The 19,776-nt window shown below is 41.4% G+C and overlaps 1 protein-coding gene across 2 annotated transcripts in view; it reads left to right on the top strand.

Moving 5' to 3' along the window:
• NR3C2 (nuclear receptor subfamily 3 group C member 2) overlaps positions 1-19,776 on the top strand; it is a 208,062-nt gene that overhangs the window by 152,090 nt on the left and 36,196 nt on the right. For both annotated transcript variants that reach the window (XM_009643645.2, XM_009643646.2), the window contains exon 3: positions 202-318. In XM_009643645.2, the coding sequence (XP_009641940.1) occupies positions 202-318 (117 nt within the window). The remainder of the gene's footprint in view (positions 1-201; positions 319-19,776) is intronic.

The following is a 19,776-nucleotide window of genomic DNA, read 5'->3' as shown; positions in this document are numbered from 1 at the left end:
CTCTTTCCCAAATTACAGGGAAAAGATGCTCATAGTAAGGCCCATGACAAGTCACCAGGATGATTGGGAAGGCTAAAGAATGGGATTGGGAATGTCTGCATTAATAAGAAGCTCAAAATGACTGCAAAGCAACAGAGAAGAGCAAATTGGAATTATGTAAATGCATCCTCTAATAATGCGTTTTGGTTTTGGTTCATTCAGGACAGCACAATTACCTGTGTGCGGGAAGGAATGACTGCATAATTGATAAGATTCGAAGGAAGAACTGCCCAGCCTGTCGATTACAGAAATGTCTGCAAGCTGGAATGAATTTAGGAGGTAAGCAGAATATTAATAGTTTCGTCTCTTAATTTGATTAGGCAAAAACATTGGAAATGTGCAGCCTTTTTATAGTTCTGGCAGCTGCATAATCTCAAAAAGTTTAAGGTGGAATTGTGCTGAAGAAGTGCTTGATAGCTAATAAACTCTACTGTCATTCTAAATCGGGTTTTGGAGATATGTATTTTATGGCTCAGAAAAAAGAAAAGTGGGTGTTTTATGATGACAGTAATTTTAGTGGGATCTCATACAGCTAAAAGTGTTAAGGTTTCAAGTATTGCATGCTTTTTTTTTGGTGATGAGCATTTTCTTGAATACCAAAAAAACATTTTACACCATCATAAAAGCAAATTCACACATAGTGAAACCTCTCAACTTTTTTTGTTGCTTATTCAACATTTATATCTATTTATTTCTGTGACCATTTGAATATGCAATAATTCTGATGATTTCACTCCATCATTCATATACCAACAAGAAAAAGACAGAACCTTTTCTTAAAAATTATCAAAAGTATTTTGAAAGCAGTACGATAACAAAACTTATAATAGTTTTTTTCCGTTGTTTTAATTCTTCAGTTGCAATATCTACACAATTCTGGCTGTGCTTCAGTGCGCATCTTGTTTCAAGTCATCACCTGAGAAAATTGTATTACAAATCACTTTTTCCCACCACTCTTAGGTTTATTATGTTGTCTGTGAACAGGGGTTTGGATACTGCTGCAGGTCCTTTCCCTGATGCACAGAGTGACCCTTCCCTTAGAGTGTTTCCACTGTTGCAGAAAATTATAACACGGTCGCATTAATTCCTCCAAATAATTTCCTATCTCACAATTTGCTTTTTATCCTCCTGGACTTACTCTCCTAGTAGCTTGGTTTCGTTCTACAGACAGATTTAGCTGGTTGTCTTTTAGAGGTTATATGCCAAATCCTGGTTCCTGCCTGCTGCCTGGTACTTTTTTCTACCTCCCAGGCTTCTTTTTCTGTATTGTCCCCTGGCAGCAATACACAAGCTCCTTACTTTTTTGGGGACAGTAGCCCCATTAAGACCTCTTTCGGCCCCTTTCCTAATTTTGAGATGCTGCATTGCACCCAGGCCCTTTGTTTCTGCTTCCTGAAGGAAAACGGGGCCAGATTGTGGCAACCTGGAGGCTGACGACTTTCCCTTGATTTTGATCTGCACTACTGAACCTAGCAAGGGAAGCAGAACGGCACCTTTTTTTGATGAAATGGGAGCTCCATGGTAGTAGCTCCTTCTTCCTGAAAAAAAGGTGCTGAAAATGCCTGTGGAGCAGGAAGCCCGGCTCCATGGAGTGCTGGAAATTTTGCTGGAGCCCACCAGCAGCTGGTGCCAGGCATCCTTCGCTGCCATGCCCCGCACAACACCAGCATAGCTCCTGCAAGCCTGCCATCCCGGACAGGCGTGTGTGCTTAGCGCTCCAGCAAAATACAGGGCTGCTGTCTGACTGAATAACCTTTTGAAACAGCTAACACATGACACTTCGTCTGCAACGCCATGAGTTCATCACGGTGATTTCCTGGTGTGTTTTGAAGGACGTGTTCATACAGCGTCATCTGCAAAAAAACAAGGGAGGGAGCAAACTTTACTTGAGGGGGTTGCTTGGGTTTTAGTTTTGCGTTTTTTTTTTTATATTGGCTGGAATGCTGTAAATAAGGAATGCATTGAAAAATCTGCCCTTGTGTTGGAGCTTAGTAATCTGCTGGAAATTGTAATTAGCGATCTGCATTTAATGACCTAGAAGGCCAAGTCTGCCTCTGCAGTGTACAGCTGGCATGCGGTTGAGCTTTGCAGTGTAGCTGTTTTGGTCATTTTCTTCACGTAGAGAAACTAAGGTTAAATTCTCATTCCTGATTTGATTCCTTTATGCTTTATAAAGGAGCTAAAATGGCATTAAAAAGTCCTTCCATCACTGCCATGAATGAGGCAGTGGGGGAACAGCTCTGGATGTCAGTGCAATACAGTGCCTTCTACGTGGTCCAGGAGAGGAAGGTCAGGTTCGAGGGGAGGGGAGGATTCCTAGCGAGAGGAAAAGTGCCGGCAGCCCAAAACCAGCCAGATTATGCTAACGAGCCTTTCAGCCTTAGAGCCAGCCCAGGTCTGGTAGGAAATGTTGGTAGCTTAAGGCCATTTGGTGCTTAGGCCATCCTTCTTCCCCAGTGGTGAGCTTTGCATGGGCATCTACAGAGGAGTAACACAGCGTCTCAGACTTAATTTTGGGAACTTGTGTGTGCTGTGGAAGGGGGTTTCTGATATGGTGGAGATCATCACAAAAGAGAAGGTGGAAATGGCAAGAAAAGATATTAATGCGTGTTTGAAAATAGTAATTTTATCTTCATATAAATTTCCAAGATTTGGTATTAAATAATATTTTTTCATAATTAGCTCAAATAGACTATGTTCATATTATTATGAAGATAGACCTTAGTTTATAATTCCATGCGGTCAGCCTATTTTTGCCAAGAATGTACGTTACTCCAATAAAAACGGACTTTTACCTGTTTCTGATTTGGACTTCTAGGCAAAACGTGCAAGTATTTTGTTAGGCGGTGTGATCGGTAAGGAGCTGGAGGAAAATTAATTTATAAGTGCAATTTAGTTTAAGTCCTATTTGCAGCATAGTACTCTCTACAGCTGAGTCACACTGCACAGTGCTGTGCTCTTTGTGCACTAGATCTAATTTAAGCTCTCACCCTCCAAATGGAAGCAAAGGTAAACACAAAACCCAAACTATATCAGAGATGTGTTTGGTTCATGAGAAACAGAGTAAGGCGGTATGCAAAAGGTTCATAAGCATAGCTCAGGGCTGAAATGTGTGCAAGTTCCTGAAGCCATGCACATTTCTTTTCCACTTGTATATATCCCCTCATTTTAAAAAACAAAAAACCAAAACCCCTCTAGATGATCTAGAAGAAATGCTGCCTTAGGGAACAAGGTCCTGTCTCCCATGGGCTGAAAAAGAACTTCACTCTCCTTTCCAGCTCTCCCCGTCTATAGACGGGAGTGAAAGACCCCAGCCACTCCCAGTTACTGCAGTAGGGGGGTTATAAAGCAAATTTTGTAATTTGAAAGTTTGTGATTGTCTTCCTACTGTTGCTGGAGATACTAATCTCTAGTGGAAAACTGGAAATCAGACAGCGAGTTTCCATGTTTCCTACAGCACATTTTTGTACAATCTCCGATTAATCTACTGATTTTTTTTTTGCTTTTCTTTTGGTTATATTCTTTCTCAACATTTGTAAAATGTTCTTGCTTTTGTTTACTGTGTCAAAGTGTTACAGGTTTGTTTTGATGGCATATCTTCTACTTCCCAGCGTGCTAACTTTCTTTTTCTAAAAAAAACAATGTTTTGATGGGTGGCAGCATGCCATGCTTTAAGCACCTTTTAAAAAATATGTGTAATTCAGTGATACAAAATACACCTTCTCATGAATGCTCAAGTAAATTAATTTGGCAGTTTTATTGTTTACCTCCTCCTTTTGTTTGTTGAAAACTTGGAGCGTTTTCCAAGCTCTTATATCCTCTAATAATCTCTAGAAAATTATTCATCCAGTCAGCAAATAATTTACCTAATTATGTTCTTTGCTCAATTTTTGTTTTGATTTTATAAGAAGCATCTGCAACCTGTAATTTCTGCAAAGCTGAAGTTGCCAAATATCACGTTAATTCATCCTCCTCATTTCTAGAAAGTATGTGTGTGCACTGCAGACAGACATACCCCTTCGGCAAGTAGGACTCCAAAACTTTTTTGGGAATCGTAGTTTGTTTGTTGTTTTGGGGGGGTTTTTTGTTGTGGGGGTTTTTTTGGGTTTTTTTTTGTTTTTTTTAACTCATGCCATATGCTAGACTTAATTATTGGAAGAGATTCAGAGTGAGCAACTGCACTATGAAGGTATGCTGGCCCATTTTTGGTTTATGCTCTTTTCAAGATTCTGTAATTAATTTTCAGTTAATTACGGACCAGAATGACTTCGTGAATTGTGAAGTTTCTTCCAGCATACGCTGTGATCAGATTTGTCGAGTCTCTCACTTCCGCACGAGACATTTCCATTTGACTCCCACCTCATGCTGCTGTTCCTTAGTCACGTCTGTCCCCACAGCAGTACTGGGGGGTGTGGGGGGGCGTATCATGGGGAGAGACCCCCCCAGTCCCAGACTGGTGCTCAGCATGGTTTCTTACGGCCACCACCAGCTGCATCCAGCAAGTCAGCCGGTGGCTCGCAGCAGCGCCTGGGACGCTGCATTGCAACCAGGGTGGCACGGAGCCTCCCGGTTTCGCTCCTGCTGTGTGCTGTGCTCTGTGCCGAAGCCTGGAAAAGGGAAATGTTTGAGACGGTGGGAAGTGAGGTGACTCCCACCCACCACCCCCACTTCCGTCGGCAGGTTGGTCCTTGCCCCTCCGATGTGAGCAGCCATCCCTCCTGCTTCTGCTGCGCCATCAGAGAAGATCCCTTTTCTGCCATGCGGATGTGCCATACGTGCTTAGGGAACAAAAAAGTGTTAGACCATGTAGGACTGCAATCCGTGCCTGCCTCGGCTCCCATATAAAACAACCGCTGAGAGTTACCGGTACTGGCCTCCCACAACAGTGAGAAGCAGCTTGCTGAAGTACCCTTTGGGTATTGAAGGGAAATAAAATGGATTTCACCTTGCAAATTACATAGTTCATCGCTCTGTCTGCAGAGGCTGCCTGTGAAATTTGAGTCTTGGGTTTGCATACATTTACATATGTAAGGCACTTCATGCACAAGATGCTGTATGTGATTTGTAGTCTTCACTTGCAGATATCCTTATTTTTTATACATTAAAATATTTCAATAATCTGAAAAATAGATTAAATGAGAGAATAGGTAATAAGATACAGTACTTCACCTTTTTGCCCAGCTTCCCATTTTCTGTTTAATAACTCATACTAGTAGGGATTTAAAACGGTGGTATTATTTTCAGTTACTGCAGCTTATGTGGTTTATACTATCATTGTTCCTATCTTTTTGAGAAAAATAAAGCAATAGGGAGAAAAGGAAGAGAAAAAAACCCCCAAGTATTAGAAAACTAAAACCTAAGAAAAACTTCAATACAGCAAAAATGTGTGATCTTGGTTTTCTTTAAAAATTTCTACCAACATTTTACTAACCAAGATTTTATAAATCTGAAAGGAAAAAAACCCTGTGTGTAAGAAAGTAAAGCAATTTTGGGTATGTGTATGGTTAACTTTTATTTTTCATTTAAACTTTAACTGCAAAGTATTTTGAAATGCCCATTAACTTTAACTGCATTTTATTTGGATTTATTATGTAGCATTTTCTTCAGAGGGAATCTAGTCAATTTTTTTTTTCAGCCTGAACATTCAGTTCTTCAAAGAGACTTCTACCAATATACAGCAATACATTAAAGTTATTTGTGGGCTTTGTGAAGCAAAGCCTCAGGTTGTCAATTAATCTCGCATTTTAGCTGGGTTGTGGTACCTACCAATGTCTAGGTTATCACTAGTATCGTTTCAAAGAACATTCATATTTTTCTAGGTGTGACGATTTCAGCAAACATTTGTGTTAGAAATCCATCAAGTTATGAGATTGTGTTAAAACCTGTGCTTCCTCTTAGCAGAGAAGTGAAGCGCTGATTTACCTGCTTTTATTTGCATGTAGAGTGTGTTGAGCCCAAGCGAGTAATGTAACCTTGAGACGTAGCCTGCAACTGTGCTACCTTGTGCTGTGATTATGTTAGGTCTCATGGTTGTACCCATAAGAGGGACTGGCAGGGAAATTTGTGTTGCTGCGTAAAGCCCGTGTTGGTGGCTTTTCAGAGGAGGACATCCTTCCACCTGAGTAAGGGTCAGTTGTCCTCAAGGCGCTGCTGTTGCTGCACCACCACCCCGCACCTCATGAATATATATTAAAAAAAAAAAAAAAAAAGAAAAGTGAGTCCTGCTGTTTCTTGCAGGAACCAATTTGTTCAGCAGTGAACTTTTGTTCACTTTCCTACTTTTGTGTCCGTCTTCCTCCATGTTACAAGGTACTGCTCTTGCCCTGCTCTCAATGTGACCTTCTAACTTTTCAGCTTGAACCAGCCTCAAGAATATTGTAGATAACTATCAGAACAGTCACTTGCCACAACTGTTAAGAGACTGTTTAGGAATGATGATTAAAAAGGCAGAATTTTGAAGAGGGCTGGTAACATCAGAGTAGTCTCTCAGGCATCGATTAAAAAAAATAGTAATGAAAGCATGTCCTTGTACGTCGCATTTTGCTGGTGATTATATTTTATATGTGAAGGCAGCTCAGGAAGACGCACTGCAGTCGTCCGAAAGCACACAGCTTGCATCCAGCAATCCTCGATCAAACCCCTAATCAGGTTCATGTTCTCAGTCCTCCTTTGTTTTTTCAAGTTTTGTTGGTTTCAGCTCTGCCTTCTGATGAGTGCCCAGTTGCCAGCAACGTTTGTCTTTCCTCCAGGAACAGCCTTTCAGGCTTTTGGCACAGGTCTGCTGAACTCCAGACTTCCCTGCTTTATCTGCTGGACGCTCCATCGTACTATTCATGGCGTAACACCCTTGGTTGCCAGCCTTGCAAAGGAGCTGCAACTTCTCTGGGCTCCTGCTGGGAGTACGTGTCCCAGCCTGCCTCATGTCACGTGGCGGGCACCGTGCGTGCAGGCTCTGTGGGGTTTTGTCTGATTTCAGCAGTAATACAGCACTTGCTGTACAGGCTCAGAGGTTGCTCTTTCCTGAGCGGTTCGTATTCGTTATGTGGCACCTTGCTTTGGTTCAAAACACAAAATGGAGAGGAGGCGATCACAGCTTTCTGAGAGGAAAGTTTAGGTCCTCCCAGAAGAGGTGCAAAGAGGCCTCCCACCTTTGTGCTGTTGTTAGGTGACGTGCCTGAAGCACAGCCATGGCTCTTGCTCAGATGCCCTTCTGCCAGGCATTCCCTGACTGGCTTGCGTGGATCCCCTGTGCAGGGCCTGTGAGCTTTTAAGCTTTTCTGTCTGTTGTCAGGGCTCTAGCTTTCACCTCGAGGATGCTCCCAGGGTAGATGATGTTTGTGGCCTCTTGACTCCCCAGGACCAAGGCTGACTCCCCTTTTTCCCCTGTGTCCTGGTACACCACTTCTGTCTTGTAGGGCCTTTAAATTTAACAAACTATTTTCCTGATGATCCCAAAATTAATTGCTGTTTATCTCTGTTGCTCATACAGATGCATAAAAAGCAAGCAAGCAAGCCTGTAACACCTCTGTTCGTTGCTTTGTCTCGTGCTGGAGCAGACCAGAGTGCTTCAGCATTTCCGAAATTCGTTACACGCAGCTCTTGGTGATGTTTTGTTTTTTCCTGAATCACCAAATTATCATGCTTCCTTCCACAGTGCTCTAAGTCCATATCCTTTTTACTCTTCCCCACAGTAAAAGTGTAGTCCCTGCTATGAAGACATGCCTGTGTCTCCTGTTCCTCTTTCCACCGCTTCTAGTTATCACCAGAGCCCTTCTGAAACCTCCCCCTGTGGTCTGTGGTGGTGCGTTTCCATTACTCACTTCCCCATCACTGCAAGAAGCTGTAGGAGCAAGAGGAACTTGTCCTTTTAGCTTCCACTGAACCATTGCTTCAGAGAGTTTCCACCTGCGTAAGAGGGCGTAAGATTTAACTTGCCAAGCCTGACACAACCTTGGCCAAAGTATGGTGGGCTCACTATGCTGAACGGTGGGTTTTGCTAAAACCCTTGTTAGTTGCCTGCATGGATGCTGTGGACCAATTTGGAAGAGCCTAGAGCAGAGCAATGAGAGTGATCAGCACTCCTTAAAACTTGACTGGCGGGGGCAGATGGAATTACTTGGTATTGTTTAGTCCAAAAAAAAGGCCAGAGGGAAAGTTGAAGAGGGGGCAACAAGTGTTGCTTTAGCCACAAGCATTGGTAAAGAGAAAAAGGGGATTATCTGCTTTCCATGTCTGTGAAAAGCAGGACAGGAAGTGACGAGCAGCAAGGAATTTGAAAGTGAGGAAATGGAAAAGTATCTGTTACTGTAAGGCCAGGGAAGCACTCGAATAGATGGTCTGGGGAAGATGTGGAGTCTGTCATTGGGCATCTTAAAGATCAGATAAGACAAACATTTGTCAGAAGTGATGAGGGTACAGTTGGCTCTGGTCTGAGCAAGAGGATGGATCGTACAACTGTCTCAGGTCTCTTCCAGACTATGATTAATATTAGGTAAGTGGAGTTAAGCTAGATAATTTGTGTGCAAATCAAAAAAACGTGAAAATGTTACTTCCATGTACAAAAAGACTTTAGATTTTGACATCAATGATCTTCATTGAACAAGCTATTCTGTATCTCTGTCCTCTGTGTGACAGTATGTCTTGAAGAAGCAATGATGCTAAGACTATGCAAGTCGTGCTCTTTCTTCTGACATTGTGTTGCTTTTTTGATTGTCTGCTACTTTGGCACTTCACAGGTTTTAAATTGACTCTAGAGCTGTGGTTTACTCCAGTAATGTCACAAAGAAAATTTATGCAATCACAGATTGTGCCTTAGCACGTGAATCTGTTGTTCTTTCCCCTTGTCCTCTCTCATGTACTTTTGCTTCAGAATTACCTTAGTAACTTGTACTTTGTTTTGAATCTTGTTTCCTGCTTTTTTTCCCCACCAGTTCCCAAGTGCATGCCTTTTCATTTTTAGTATCCGTGTTTTGCTAAAATAAGTGTGAGAAGCTGCAAGGATACCTGGCTCAAAAAGCAAACTTTAGAGTTCAATGTTAGTAGAAAGAACAATCCACTGCAGGTTTTGAAGGAAATGTTGAGCACATTTAAGCCTTAAAAATACACAACAGGCAGAAAGGTGGTGTTTAACAAAGAGGAAGGCAAGGTGAAGGCACCGGTTGGAGCGTTCCTGAGCCACCCAGTACCGCACATCTTCCTACAAATTGGTGCTGGTGATTTGCATGCTTTTGTGGTTCTCTGCCATCAGTTTTTCCATTTCCCTCAATGCTGTAATGTTTTAGTAATGGAAATCATCTTCCCTGCATAATATCCCTGTAGAAGGTGCAAGAGGAGGAAGACTGTAGAACCTCACAAGACCAGTCCACCCCGAATGGACAGCAAGGAGATTTGTCAGCAGGCAGTAGAGAAGATACCGATGTGGGGTAACTCTCCTGCCCTCAAAACCATGCAGTTGCCATACTTGAAAGAAAGAGCTGAGGAAACTCGCGTGTGGCTTCTGGGTCTGTCTGCACATGGACGAGGCATGTTCAGGCATGTCATTTAGACATCCTCTTGGAGAGGCATGTATCAATTTTAGTCAATACTGGCATTTCATACACAACTGCTTCAACTTCAGGAGAATTTAGAAATGTGCCATGCTGTGAGTTGCAAAGAGATGCTCGATTTCATGATTCAGACCATACATAAGGGTAATACTGCAGAGTTACATTTTCCCTGGAAAGGTGGTTAATATCAGATACGGGGTGTTCACTAACATTCAGGATGATTTATTAAAGCAGGAGATTAACATGCTTATATTCTTCTTTTTTTTTTTTTTTTAATGACTAATCATGAGCTCGATGATGAAAAATATATCTGAGATGACTGCAGAAGATAAACAGCCAGCTTATATTTCACAGATAGCATTGCTGTTCCGGGAAGCAGGGTAGATGGTTTCTAGAAGATGAGGGACAGACCGGCAGCATTGAATGTGTTAGAAATAAGGTCACTTGAGAGAAATCTGAGTTGATAAAAATGGGGATATGGAAATCATACAGGTGAGGAGACAAAGTATCTCAAAAGTTTCATTAGTTGGGGAAAAATACAAGTGGGGATGTGGTGCGTTACAACGTAACCACAAAGACTGCAGAGGGAAGTGCAGCACTTACTAAGATGAGTTTTAGTAATAGTAGAGCAAGAACAAAAATGAAGCATTTAAAGCATGGCACACTTTAGCATGGAGTGGAAGCGTGACCACTCAAGATATGGGAGGAGAGGTGCTACAGCAGAGTTTGCTTATTGATGCTTTTGAAAAACTCTGAAAAGCTTGTTGAGTACCTGTCTCCAATGTAAGGATGAAGAAGGAAGATGAAGAGGAAGTTTCACATGCAGTAAATGTCTACAGGACTGTATCAGGGGCAATCGAGATGGGTTGGTGTTATGATCAGGATGAAGGGCGCATAAATCATGGAACAGACTTAGCATTGGGTATCAACCCAAATAAAAGCAAGAGGGAAGACTTGGACAAGGAACGCCTGCAGAAGGTTGGATGGGAATGGGTGTCTTGGGAGGAAGGTTGTCACTTGGCACAAGGCAGAAACCAGTGATCTTAGCCAAGAGCATTCAGTCTGGTACAGTGGAAGATTTCGAAATCTGTTCTCCAAAGTTTCCCTAACTTTGTTTTTAACCAAATTATTTCCAATGCTAGCAGTTCAAGCTGCTGATGTTGGTTGCTGCAGGTGTCTTAGAGTTGTGGGCGACAAATACTGGAATTACAGGTGACCTACTTTTCGCGTTCGTTGTTGGTATTTTACTGCTAGTCTTTAAATCTATTGGATGAACAGTCAAAACAACTGATGCATTTAGTAGACAATGCTTAGCTATAATATCATTGAATTTGCCATACATTTGAAGAATGAATAAATAATCAGTAAAATACGAGTTTTGGGAGCATCTGAAAAGGACTGATTAAGATTGGCTTTTATCAACATTATAATTTTCTTTTGTAAGCTTTTTTTAAGGCTTTGTTTATTGGATGATTTAAATATTTAGTAAATACATTTCTTTTGAAATTAGTGAAGAAGTACAAGAGGGAGTTTTATATACCAAAAATGTTAGCTGGGAGACTGTATTGTGTCAGTTTGGGATTTTATGTGAAATATATGTGGGGGAAATTGTCATACTTCAGCCATTTCTCATTAAAAAGCTTTATCAAAACCAGCTTGATTTGATTTTAACAGGAAACCACTAATTGGCATTTGGTAAAAGTTGTTCCCACACGGGGAGGAGTACCCCGATGAAACTGTTATTTTTCAATTAATTATCACTTTGAGGATTGCTGAGAAACAAGCAAATGTGTTAGACATTTTCCCTGACAACCTAAATATTCCTGTAAAATGCACTTTGGAACTCAGCTTTCTTTTGTCACTTTTGTCCGCTATCTCTTCACAAATGTGTAGCCTGAAGCTCGGCACAGCTAAAAAAGGGATTAATTCTCTCTGTCTCTTACCCAAACCCTCCCCAGTGCCTTCCCTTCTTGATTGCTATGGACATCACTGTCCCACTCACCAGACAAGTAGGTAGCCTGAGCTTCATCACTTGAGTCAGACCTCAAAATAGGCAAGATTTGATCTGGACTTTCACCTTAGTTTCTCTGAGGCAACTGTGATGGCTTCTGTGCTGTCTTTGCAAGGCTGCTTCTTTTATCCATGCTACAAAGGCCATCCCTGCGAGCAGATCTCCGTGGCTATGGACCACAGTCCTGAATCCTGTGTGCAAAAGCCAGCGCACTGCAGATGAACCATGTCTGTTCCATGAGATGTGTTCAAGCGCTGTCGTGAGGTGCCACCTCCCTGTAGGTGTTTGTATTTCACCGCTCAGTATCTCTAGCCATAAGTATAATCAGAAGGAAATGCAGAATTCTCATTAACATATGATAAGATTTCTCATTAAGTGAGCACATAATTACTTGAAAGCATTCTCCAAAAGTAGCTGTGAGTGATTTGCTGTCACACTGGAAGGGCATCTGAAGTGTAGGGCCCTGCTGTGAGGGTCAGTTCCAGGTCTACAGTTTTACTAATTAATTGCATAACAATGTAGAGAGTAAGTACCTAAATCTACAGATTTGGAAATTCTCCTCTGTGGCCAGGATCAAAATTCCATAGCACATTCAATTCTAGTGTCTGAAACCAACATGATGTGAGGTATTTTCAGTGAAGTGCAGAGGATTATGCTGAGAAGGGCAAGTTGAGGTGTGCAAGAATGAAATACCTGAGGGCAGCTATTTAGAGACTGCAGTGAAGAAAGAAGCATGGTTGAATGATGATTGTATGTTAAATTTAGAGTCGGCAATGTAAAATTGTTGCAAAAATAGGCAGGCCTTGTTTGATATAAGGCATTATTCTGTTCTCGTCAGAGCCTGTGTGGGCCTGGTGATTGTGTCTGGTTTTAGCACTGCTGGTCAGGGTGGTGGGAAGGGGGCGACCTTGTGAAGTTGTCACCTACGTTCCTGTGCTGGTTGGTAGGGTTACCGGTACCTGTGTCCTTCCTGATGGACATGTCTCATCTCTAGTGTGGAAGTCTCTTCTGTGTCCATGGGTAACCTGTTCCAGTTTTTCACAGACCTTTTATATTTAGAAAGGCTTCCTTAACGTCTAAACTGAATCTTCCTTCCTGAAAATTCATACCATGTGCCTGAAGAAAGGCGTATACTGACTAGAGACTGCCCAAGGAAGAACAAGGATAATAAGAAGCTTAGGAAAAAATATAAATCTGTAAGGAAGAGTTGAAGAAACTCAATTTATTTTAGTGTAGAAAAGAGAAACATATTAAGAAAGCCATGATACCAGTTTTTCAATACAAAAAGTGGTGTAAAAGAGGGGACAGGGATGATAAGTTGTTCTTTACGGCAACTGGGGGAATGATGAAGATAAATCAACTTTACTGCAGAAAAAATTGTGCTGTGTTGGAGATGTTGGAGGAAAACTTGAGTGGTTAGATGTTGGAGGAAGATGGGGGATATTGCAGGATTCCCTTTATTGGAGATTAATAACGTACTGGGTTGGGCAAAGTATAGTTGATCCTGCTCAAAGCAAGAGGATAAACTGTTTCACATGTATTGTTTCTGTGCTTTACAATGCTGTACTGGAGCAGCATTGTGCTGCACTGTATATTGGAATCTGTTCTAAACAAAACAAAATGCAAACACTTCTGAAATTGTCATATACGTAAGGAAAGTAATAAGCAGGAAATATTTACCTGGTTACAGTCAGTTTTCATAGTAGTTTAAATCCAAATAGAATAAAGAACCAAAATATGTTTAAATGAACACAGTGAAAGTAGTGTACAATTACGTCTGTTACAATGTGCATTAGAAGCTCTTTCTGTCACCTGCGCTGTACCTCCCTTTTTGGTATACTGAATGTGAACCAAGAACAAGAATTACCTTTATGGATGTGCCTGCATCCTTGCAGGGTCTGACCAAAGGCAAATAAAATGTGACATACCCACAGATCAGACTTCATGCACGTTTATTCCTTGTCTTTCAGCTGTCCAGTCCTGTCAGATTAAAGTGTTACTTATTAATTAGTAAGCAGTTGTGAATGATGTTGGCAGTGCCAAACTGTGTCATTATTTCAGTTATGCCTACCATTGCATTCTACTGAATTCAGTCATTGGCTTTGAGCATATTCTCCACTAAAAGCTCACTTCTGCTGGTGGAGGATAAGAAATCAGGAATTTTTCATTGCTTTGTTAATTAAACTACTGATTCCTCAGGCTCACAGCAAGTGATACCAATTTCTATCACTTTCTATCTCCTCTGGGTCACAGCTGTCAGAAATATATTTTAAAATTTATTTTGCTATGTGAAGGCAGGACCTTTATTTTCTTCCTCACCAGCTATAGTCTTCCTTTGTGTATTTAGACAAACTACTTGGTCTCTTCAGCATATCCCAAGCGCCACTGCAGATCTCACCCTTGAAAGGCCACTGCTTTGCAAGAGCAACATCCTTTTGGTGGTGTGTCTTACATGATAAAGTAGTCTTGTGCTCTCCTTTTAAGTCCCTGTACAACTTGTCCCTTGCTTCAGTAGTTGCTTCCTCCCCTTGGTCTGTCCAGTCAAATCAGTCATTTATCCACTTCTCCATGTGTCTCCCAGATTTGTTCTTGGCCATTCCTCTTGCACATGGGACAACACTTGGGGTCGCATTTAGAGCTTCTTCATCCACTGCAGCTCTACCTGAAAAGCAGTGGTTTGCTTCCCAAAGTGGGTAGTTGGTTTATGGAAGGCTTAGGGTCCTGTCTTGGTTGTTCCCTTCTTTGTTTCCTGAAGAATACGGGATGCATGCCTGAATGCACTTTGTAGAGCAAATGGGATGATGCTGTGAGATCTTGTTTGCGCTACTGCTTTTCACTTTATTCCATGTATTTGTGTGTGTGCGTGTATATAAAATGTCTGTATTATTATCTAGAAATTTCTCAGCAAAATCTCATACCCATTGTGCTAGACATTTAAGTGAAAAAATGTCTGTACCAAGATAGCTCAAAATTTTCATATATGTCAAGATACAACAGATTTGGGGGAAGGGAAACACTATTTGTGGTAGCAGTAAAATAGCTAATGAGAACAGATGTCAGCTCACTGAAGTAAGTGAGGCAAAGACACCAGGCAAAGATGATGAAAAGATTCAGAGGAGGAAAAAGTGGCATTTTGATGGAGCATTTTATTTATACAAAAGTGGAAGCAAGCGACAAAGTGCGTATGCTTGGTGAGGGCTCAGAGGAGAGTCTACCCAAAGGCTGTTAGGGCTGTCTGAAGGGGAGAATTGACAGCTTGATCCTTTGGTGACTCTGGTGCAGCAAGGTGCCATAGGCTGCTTTTGGCAAGGAGGGGCGTGTGGGAAAGCCCTCAAGCATTTGGCGTGGGGTGGAAGGGAGCGAGCTGACAGTGGTTGAGGTTGGGAAGGAGGTGGTGGTTGTAGCTCAGGTGCAGAGCTCAAGCAGGGAGGTTGGGACCTGGATGGAGGAGCTCAAGTATTTGAAATGCAAGCGTACACTGGCACGGCGTACAGAGCCAGCACAGTTAAAGGTGGTCGGAGTGTGTTTGTTTTGTCTACCCTCAGGCTGCCTAGATCAGTGGTAGTACTGTACATACTTTTGAAATAATCCCAAGTCATACCTTGTTGGAAGTGTCTATCATGACTTTTTTCCCCTTTGTCTTTTACACATATTTACTCAAATTGCTGCTTTCTTTTCTTCTCCTTTGCCTCCATCGCTTTCTATGTTCCGTGCTCTGTCCGTTTTGGTTTCCCCTTCCCTTGCACTGATGTTCTCTGCTTTATGCTAGAGGTAGCATATGTTCTTATGATGTGCTTTTGGTATCACTTACTGATTCAAATACGTTCTGCGACATGGATAGAATAAAGATCTGTTGGGTCAGGATCAGTTTGGTCCTGGCTCTGGCAGAGCTTTACATGTGATAAATAAAGCTCTTAGTCGTTTCTATCATGTCTTTCTCTATGCAAATAATAATTGGTTTTTGATAGGCAGCAAAGCAAGCTTTGAATATCATCTTTTTTTTAAAAAAAATCTGATTCCAGGGGATTATCATTGCAAGACTTGTAATTCACTCCACGTAGAACTATGGATAATTTTCTAAACTTCAGATTTCACTTTAGAGTACTGGATGCCAGCATGAATTTGCATAGCATTTTAGACTGTTCATTTACTAAATTCAAACGCTGATATAGTTCTGCAAACAAGGTATTACTCTGTTATAAAACTGATGAGTTAAATCATAATATTTATGGGTTCTTTTATCTACTATTGACAGTGTTTTGTTCTTTGGCATTTTTGGATCCTATTTTTTAATAATAATACTGATGAAAATTATTAATTTTGAGCCTATGAAAAATAGTTATTGGATGTGTGGCTGTGTGGAGTCTGTAACTTAATTTGTGTATATTCCCTGGCGGCAAAGGGAGTAGAGATTAGCTTCCTTTAGACCCAACTTGTGTAGCTTGTGTAAGCTTACTATGGTATTTTTTCAAAAAGTGTGTAGTAGCTTACCTGTCTTGTAACTACCATAAAAACTCAAACTTAACCTTGAAAAATTGGGAATGCCATAGATTTGTAGCTGATGTTCACATTAATTTGTATTCAGGAAACAGTTTGCAATAGGGTCACGTCCAGTTAATGTCCTGTTATTTGACCTAGAGTAGCATTCAGTGTTGCAGATGACCAGAAGCCTATCCAGTGTTTTACAGGTGGCATGACAACTCCCGATCCTGAAATCACAGGCCTCCCTGTTTCGGCTTTGTGACAGGAGTCTGACAGATGAAGGGCTAATACTGAGGAACCAGCTGGCCAAATCTGAATTCGCCCCAGTCTCCTGCCAATAGCTGTTTTCAAATTATTAAGTCCCATCTTTTTGCTAGATCATAAGACTGAGGCTGTAGTAAGGGTGGAAAGATACTAATTTGCCTTACCGTCTTAACAGTGCTTGAGACTCTGTTAAACTGTTTTTAATATGGCATCTCAGCCTCCCCCAGTGCAGCAATACCTGCATCATCCCTTTCTGGGCAGGTGGGACTGGCATTGAGGCGATAAAAAGGCAAGCTGGTGTTAGCAGGCTGCTCTCGTTGAGGTCTTCTAAGCATGTGGAACAACGTAAGGTTTAGTAGAATTTGCAGGCTTTTCTTTGAACACGTTGGACATAGGCCTGCTTATATTAAATCCAGGTAAAACTTTGCCTATTGCTTCCAGAGGAACAGGGATTGCTGTTTGTGGCCAGGCTTGTGGCTTATTTATTCCTATTTTATACTGTAATTTATTGTTAGAGCTGCAGAGGAGGTCTGTTGGGTGTGCCTTTTTAAAGTTCAACTTTACATGACTTTTCAGATGCTTCACCTTATTTTTCATTACTTTTATTGCAACGTACAAGACCACCTAAAATACTTATTCAACAAAAGTCATGTCAGATATTGGAGGTGTTAACCTCCAGTAGATGTGCAGTGTGTCTTTCAGTATTGTTTGTTTTTATTCAACTATTGCTCCATCTCAGATTATTTACAAACACAAGGATTATAATAGACATCCTGGCTGCAATAACACTGAGCAGGAGGGGCAAGAAGTCCTGCAATTAGAGAGAATATGCAGTCACTGGCTGGGCAGACGTTTGGGTGAAGGTCTTGTCCTAACCCCAAATAGGCTTCAGCTTTGCCAAGTGAACTGCCCCATGCGTGCCTCATCCCCCGGTCTGTGTGGCGAGCCTGTGACTTCTGCAACGTTTGATGAGCGGGGCTTTAACCCAACGATTCAGAGGTGGCTTTGTCCATTTTATAGGTGGTGTTGCAATTAGGGAGCAAATGTGAAAAACAGCTTCAAAAGACCGACTCAGAGTATGTACTGCTCAGAGTTTGTATTTAATCTTTAGTTGTTGGTTTCTGTGGGAGTTACCAAACCAGTTGAGCTACAGTGCTGGCATGAAGCCAAATGAAAAATACAGTTTTCTTCACTGTAAACATGACTGTCAAGCAGTAATGTTTTTCTCAGCTTCATTTTAAAGGCATTATAATGGAAGAAAATGAAACTAAAACACGTTTTTATGCCAGTATTATACGTGGAAGAATGTTATTTCTTTTTTCTTCTAATGAAAAACTCTTAGAGAATAGAACATACAAAATTATGTCTTAATAAATATGTAATCGGTTATCTGTGTTGCTGGATACTTGATGGAGTTGGTAAACCAATACATTTCTTATTCTGATGTAGTTATGGTGAGAATGCATTTTTTTGCCTCTGCAAACATGAAAGATATGTAAAGTTCTTTATTCTTAGTCCTGTTTTGATAACAGAAAAAAAAAAACAGTGCCTGATAAAACTTAATGAATAATAACAGCAAACACTAATCTCTATCCACTCCTTCAGGCTTATTTTAAAATTCTCTTTTCAGTGGCCAGTGGCTCTGTTAACTCATCATCAGGTATTCTGCTGAACTTGGCCATCCTTGCTTTGCTTTTGGGATTTATTTTGCTGAAAAATGTGTAAGTTCAGCTTTGCCTTTCTAAGATAAATACAGACTGTATGTAATGCTCACAGTGATTTCACCAGGATGTCATCACATAGGTGCGACTGCACCAAATGGGGAACACGAGCATTTTCACTTACTTTTTAGAATTACTTTTATCGGAGTTGTCTGCTTTGCCTGTAACTCCCTCCCGTTTTATTTTGCAGAGTGAGGAAAAAGCTCGTGTAACAAAATGTCTGATCAGCTGCTGCTTTGTAAAATGGCTTTTCGGGTACTAGGAACGGAAATTGCATCTTGAAGAATAGATGTCAGCATCCATGTAACTTGATGCACCAGAGGATGAAAAATCCTTCAGTTGTGCTTCATTGTTTGAACAAGCTTTTTAAAGAGTTTTGTAATAGAAAAGTAAGAAATAGGATTGGAAGGGACTTTTATAAGGGTCTTCTCATCTGTCCTGTCTCTTGAGACACAATCAGCTTCAGTGAAACCTTTTCTGACAGATACTTGTCTTGCCTCTTCCTTGTAACCTCAAATGACAGCAATTCCTATGTAATCTTAGCTAATGCTTCAGGTATTTAGGAAGTTTTTGTTAAGTCTATGTGGATAATTGAAGAACTGAATCTTAAACTAAATTTTATTAGGAGTGGCACATTTTTATTTGTGTATCCTATCCTTTTATTAAAAAAATTCAACCCACCTCACTTGGTCTGGATGTTTGCAGACATAGAGAAATTAAGAAATTGTTGAAAGCAGACATACGTGCTGTAGGTGAATTAATGAAATGGTGTTCAGCACTCTGATGGAAAAGTGGTAAAAGTTACACAAAGATCTCTGAAGTTCTCTGTAGATCTCCTGAGCGACGTTGATGTTGAAATCAGTCAGGAAGATCCTTCTTCCGCTGTGGATGGAACGACACCAAACTGGTACTCAGATTTTGCAGTTGCTGCTCGGTGCAGTACGTGCTGCAGTAGTAACAAATTGTATTCAGGTTCTGAAGATGACAGTCAAGGACCGGCTGTTTGACTGGGCACCTTCAAGAACTTGTGTACAAGTGGTAGCATCGCTGTTTTCTATAGTGGCGTCCTGTGTTTACCCTAACAAATGAGCTTTTCTTTTGGATCTCGGGATGAGCCAGCTCCTTAGAATTCAAGGTACTGTCCCAGCAAGGAAGTGTTGGAAACAACAGGCTATTGTTGCACTTGGGTGTGCATCGTCCTGGACCCTGGGCGTCTGTATCCTGCTTCGCAGGCGCAATGAGCTCAGTCGCAGCTGCTGGGTCTGGGCAGGCAGCCCCAATTTCAAGGAAACAGTAAAACACTCATGGCTGCTCTCGCCAGCAATGGTCTCGGGGCAACAGCAGCTCCGCTGTTGAGGAAGGTTTTCTTAAAATGTGGGATTTGTGGAGCTTGTGGAAGAGTAATGAGGTGGTTCCGTGGATCTTTGAGGGGAGTTTTCTGCACTGGAATAAGAAGAGTAGGAAGAAGCACGTAGAGCAAGCTTTGAAAACTTCCCAGGAGGCAGTGGCCTGGCATGCTGAGCTGGAGTGGAAGTGAACGTTTCGATAATGGAGAAGAGAGGAAGGGCGAGATAGAGGTTGGCCAGAAAGCATCCTGAAACTGCAGAAAAGGCACTATATTTAAGGAAAGATAGGAAAGGGAATTGATGATGGGAAAAAACTTGAGGAGATAGACTTGGGACAGGGCATGGACTAAGGAGGGTGTTTGCAGTAG

This window comes from Egretta garzetta, unplaced genomic scaffold (assembly GCF_000687185.1).
Source record: "Egretta garzetta isolate BGI_Z169 unplaced genomic scaffold, ASM68718v1 scaffold258, whole genome shotgun sequence".
Lineage (NCBI taxonomy): Eukaryota > Metazoa > Chordata > Aves > Pelecaniformes > Ardeidae > Egretta > Egretta garzetta.
Note: the sequence above shows the minus strand (reverse complement) of the source record. Positions and strands in the feature narration are given on the sequence as shown.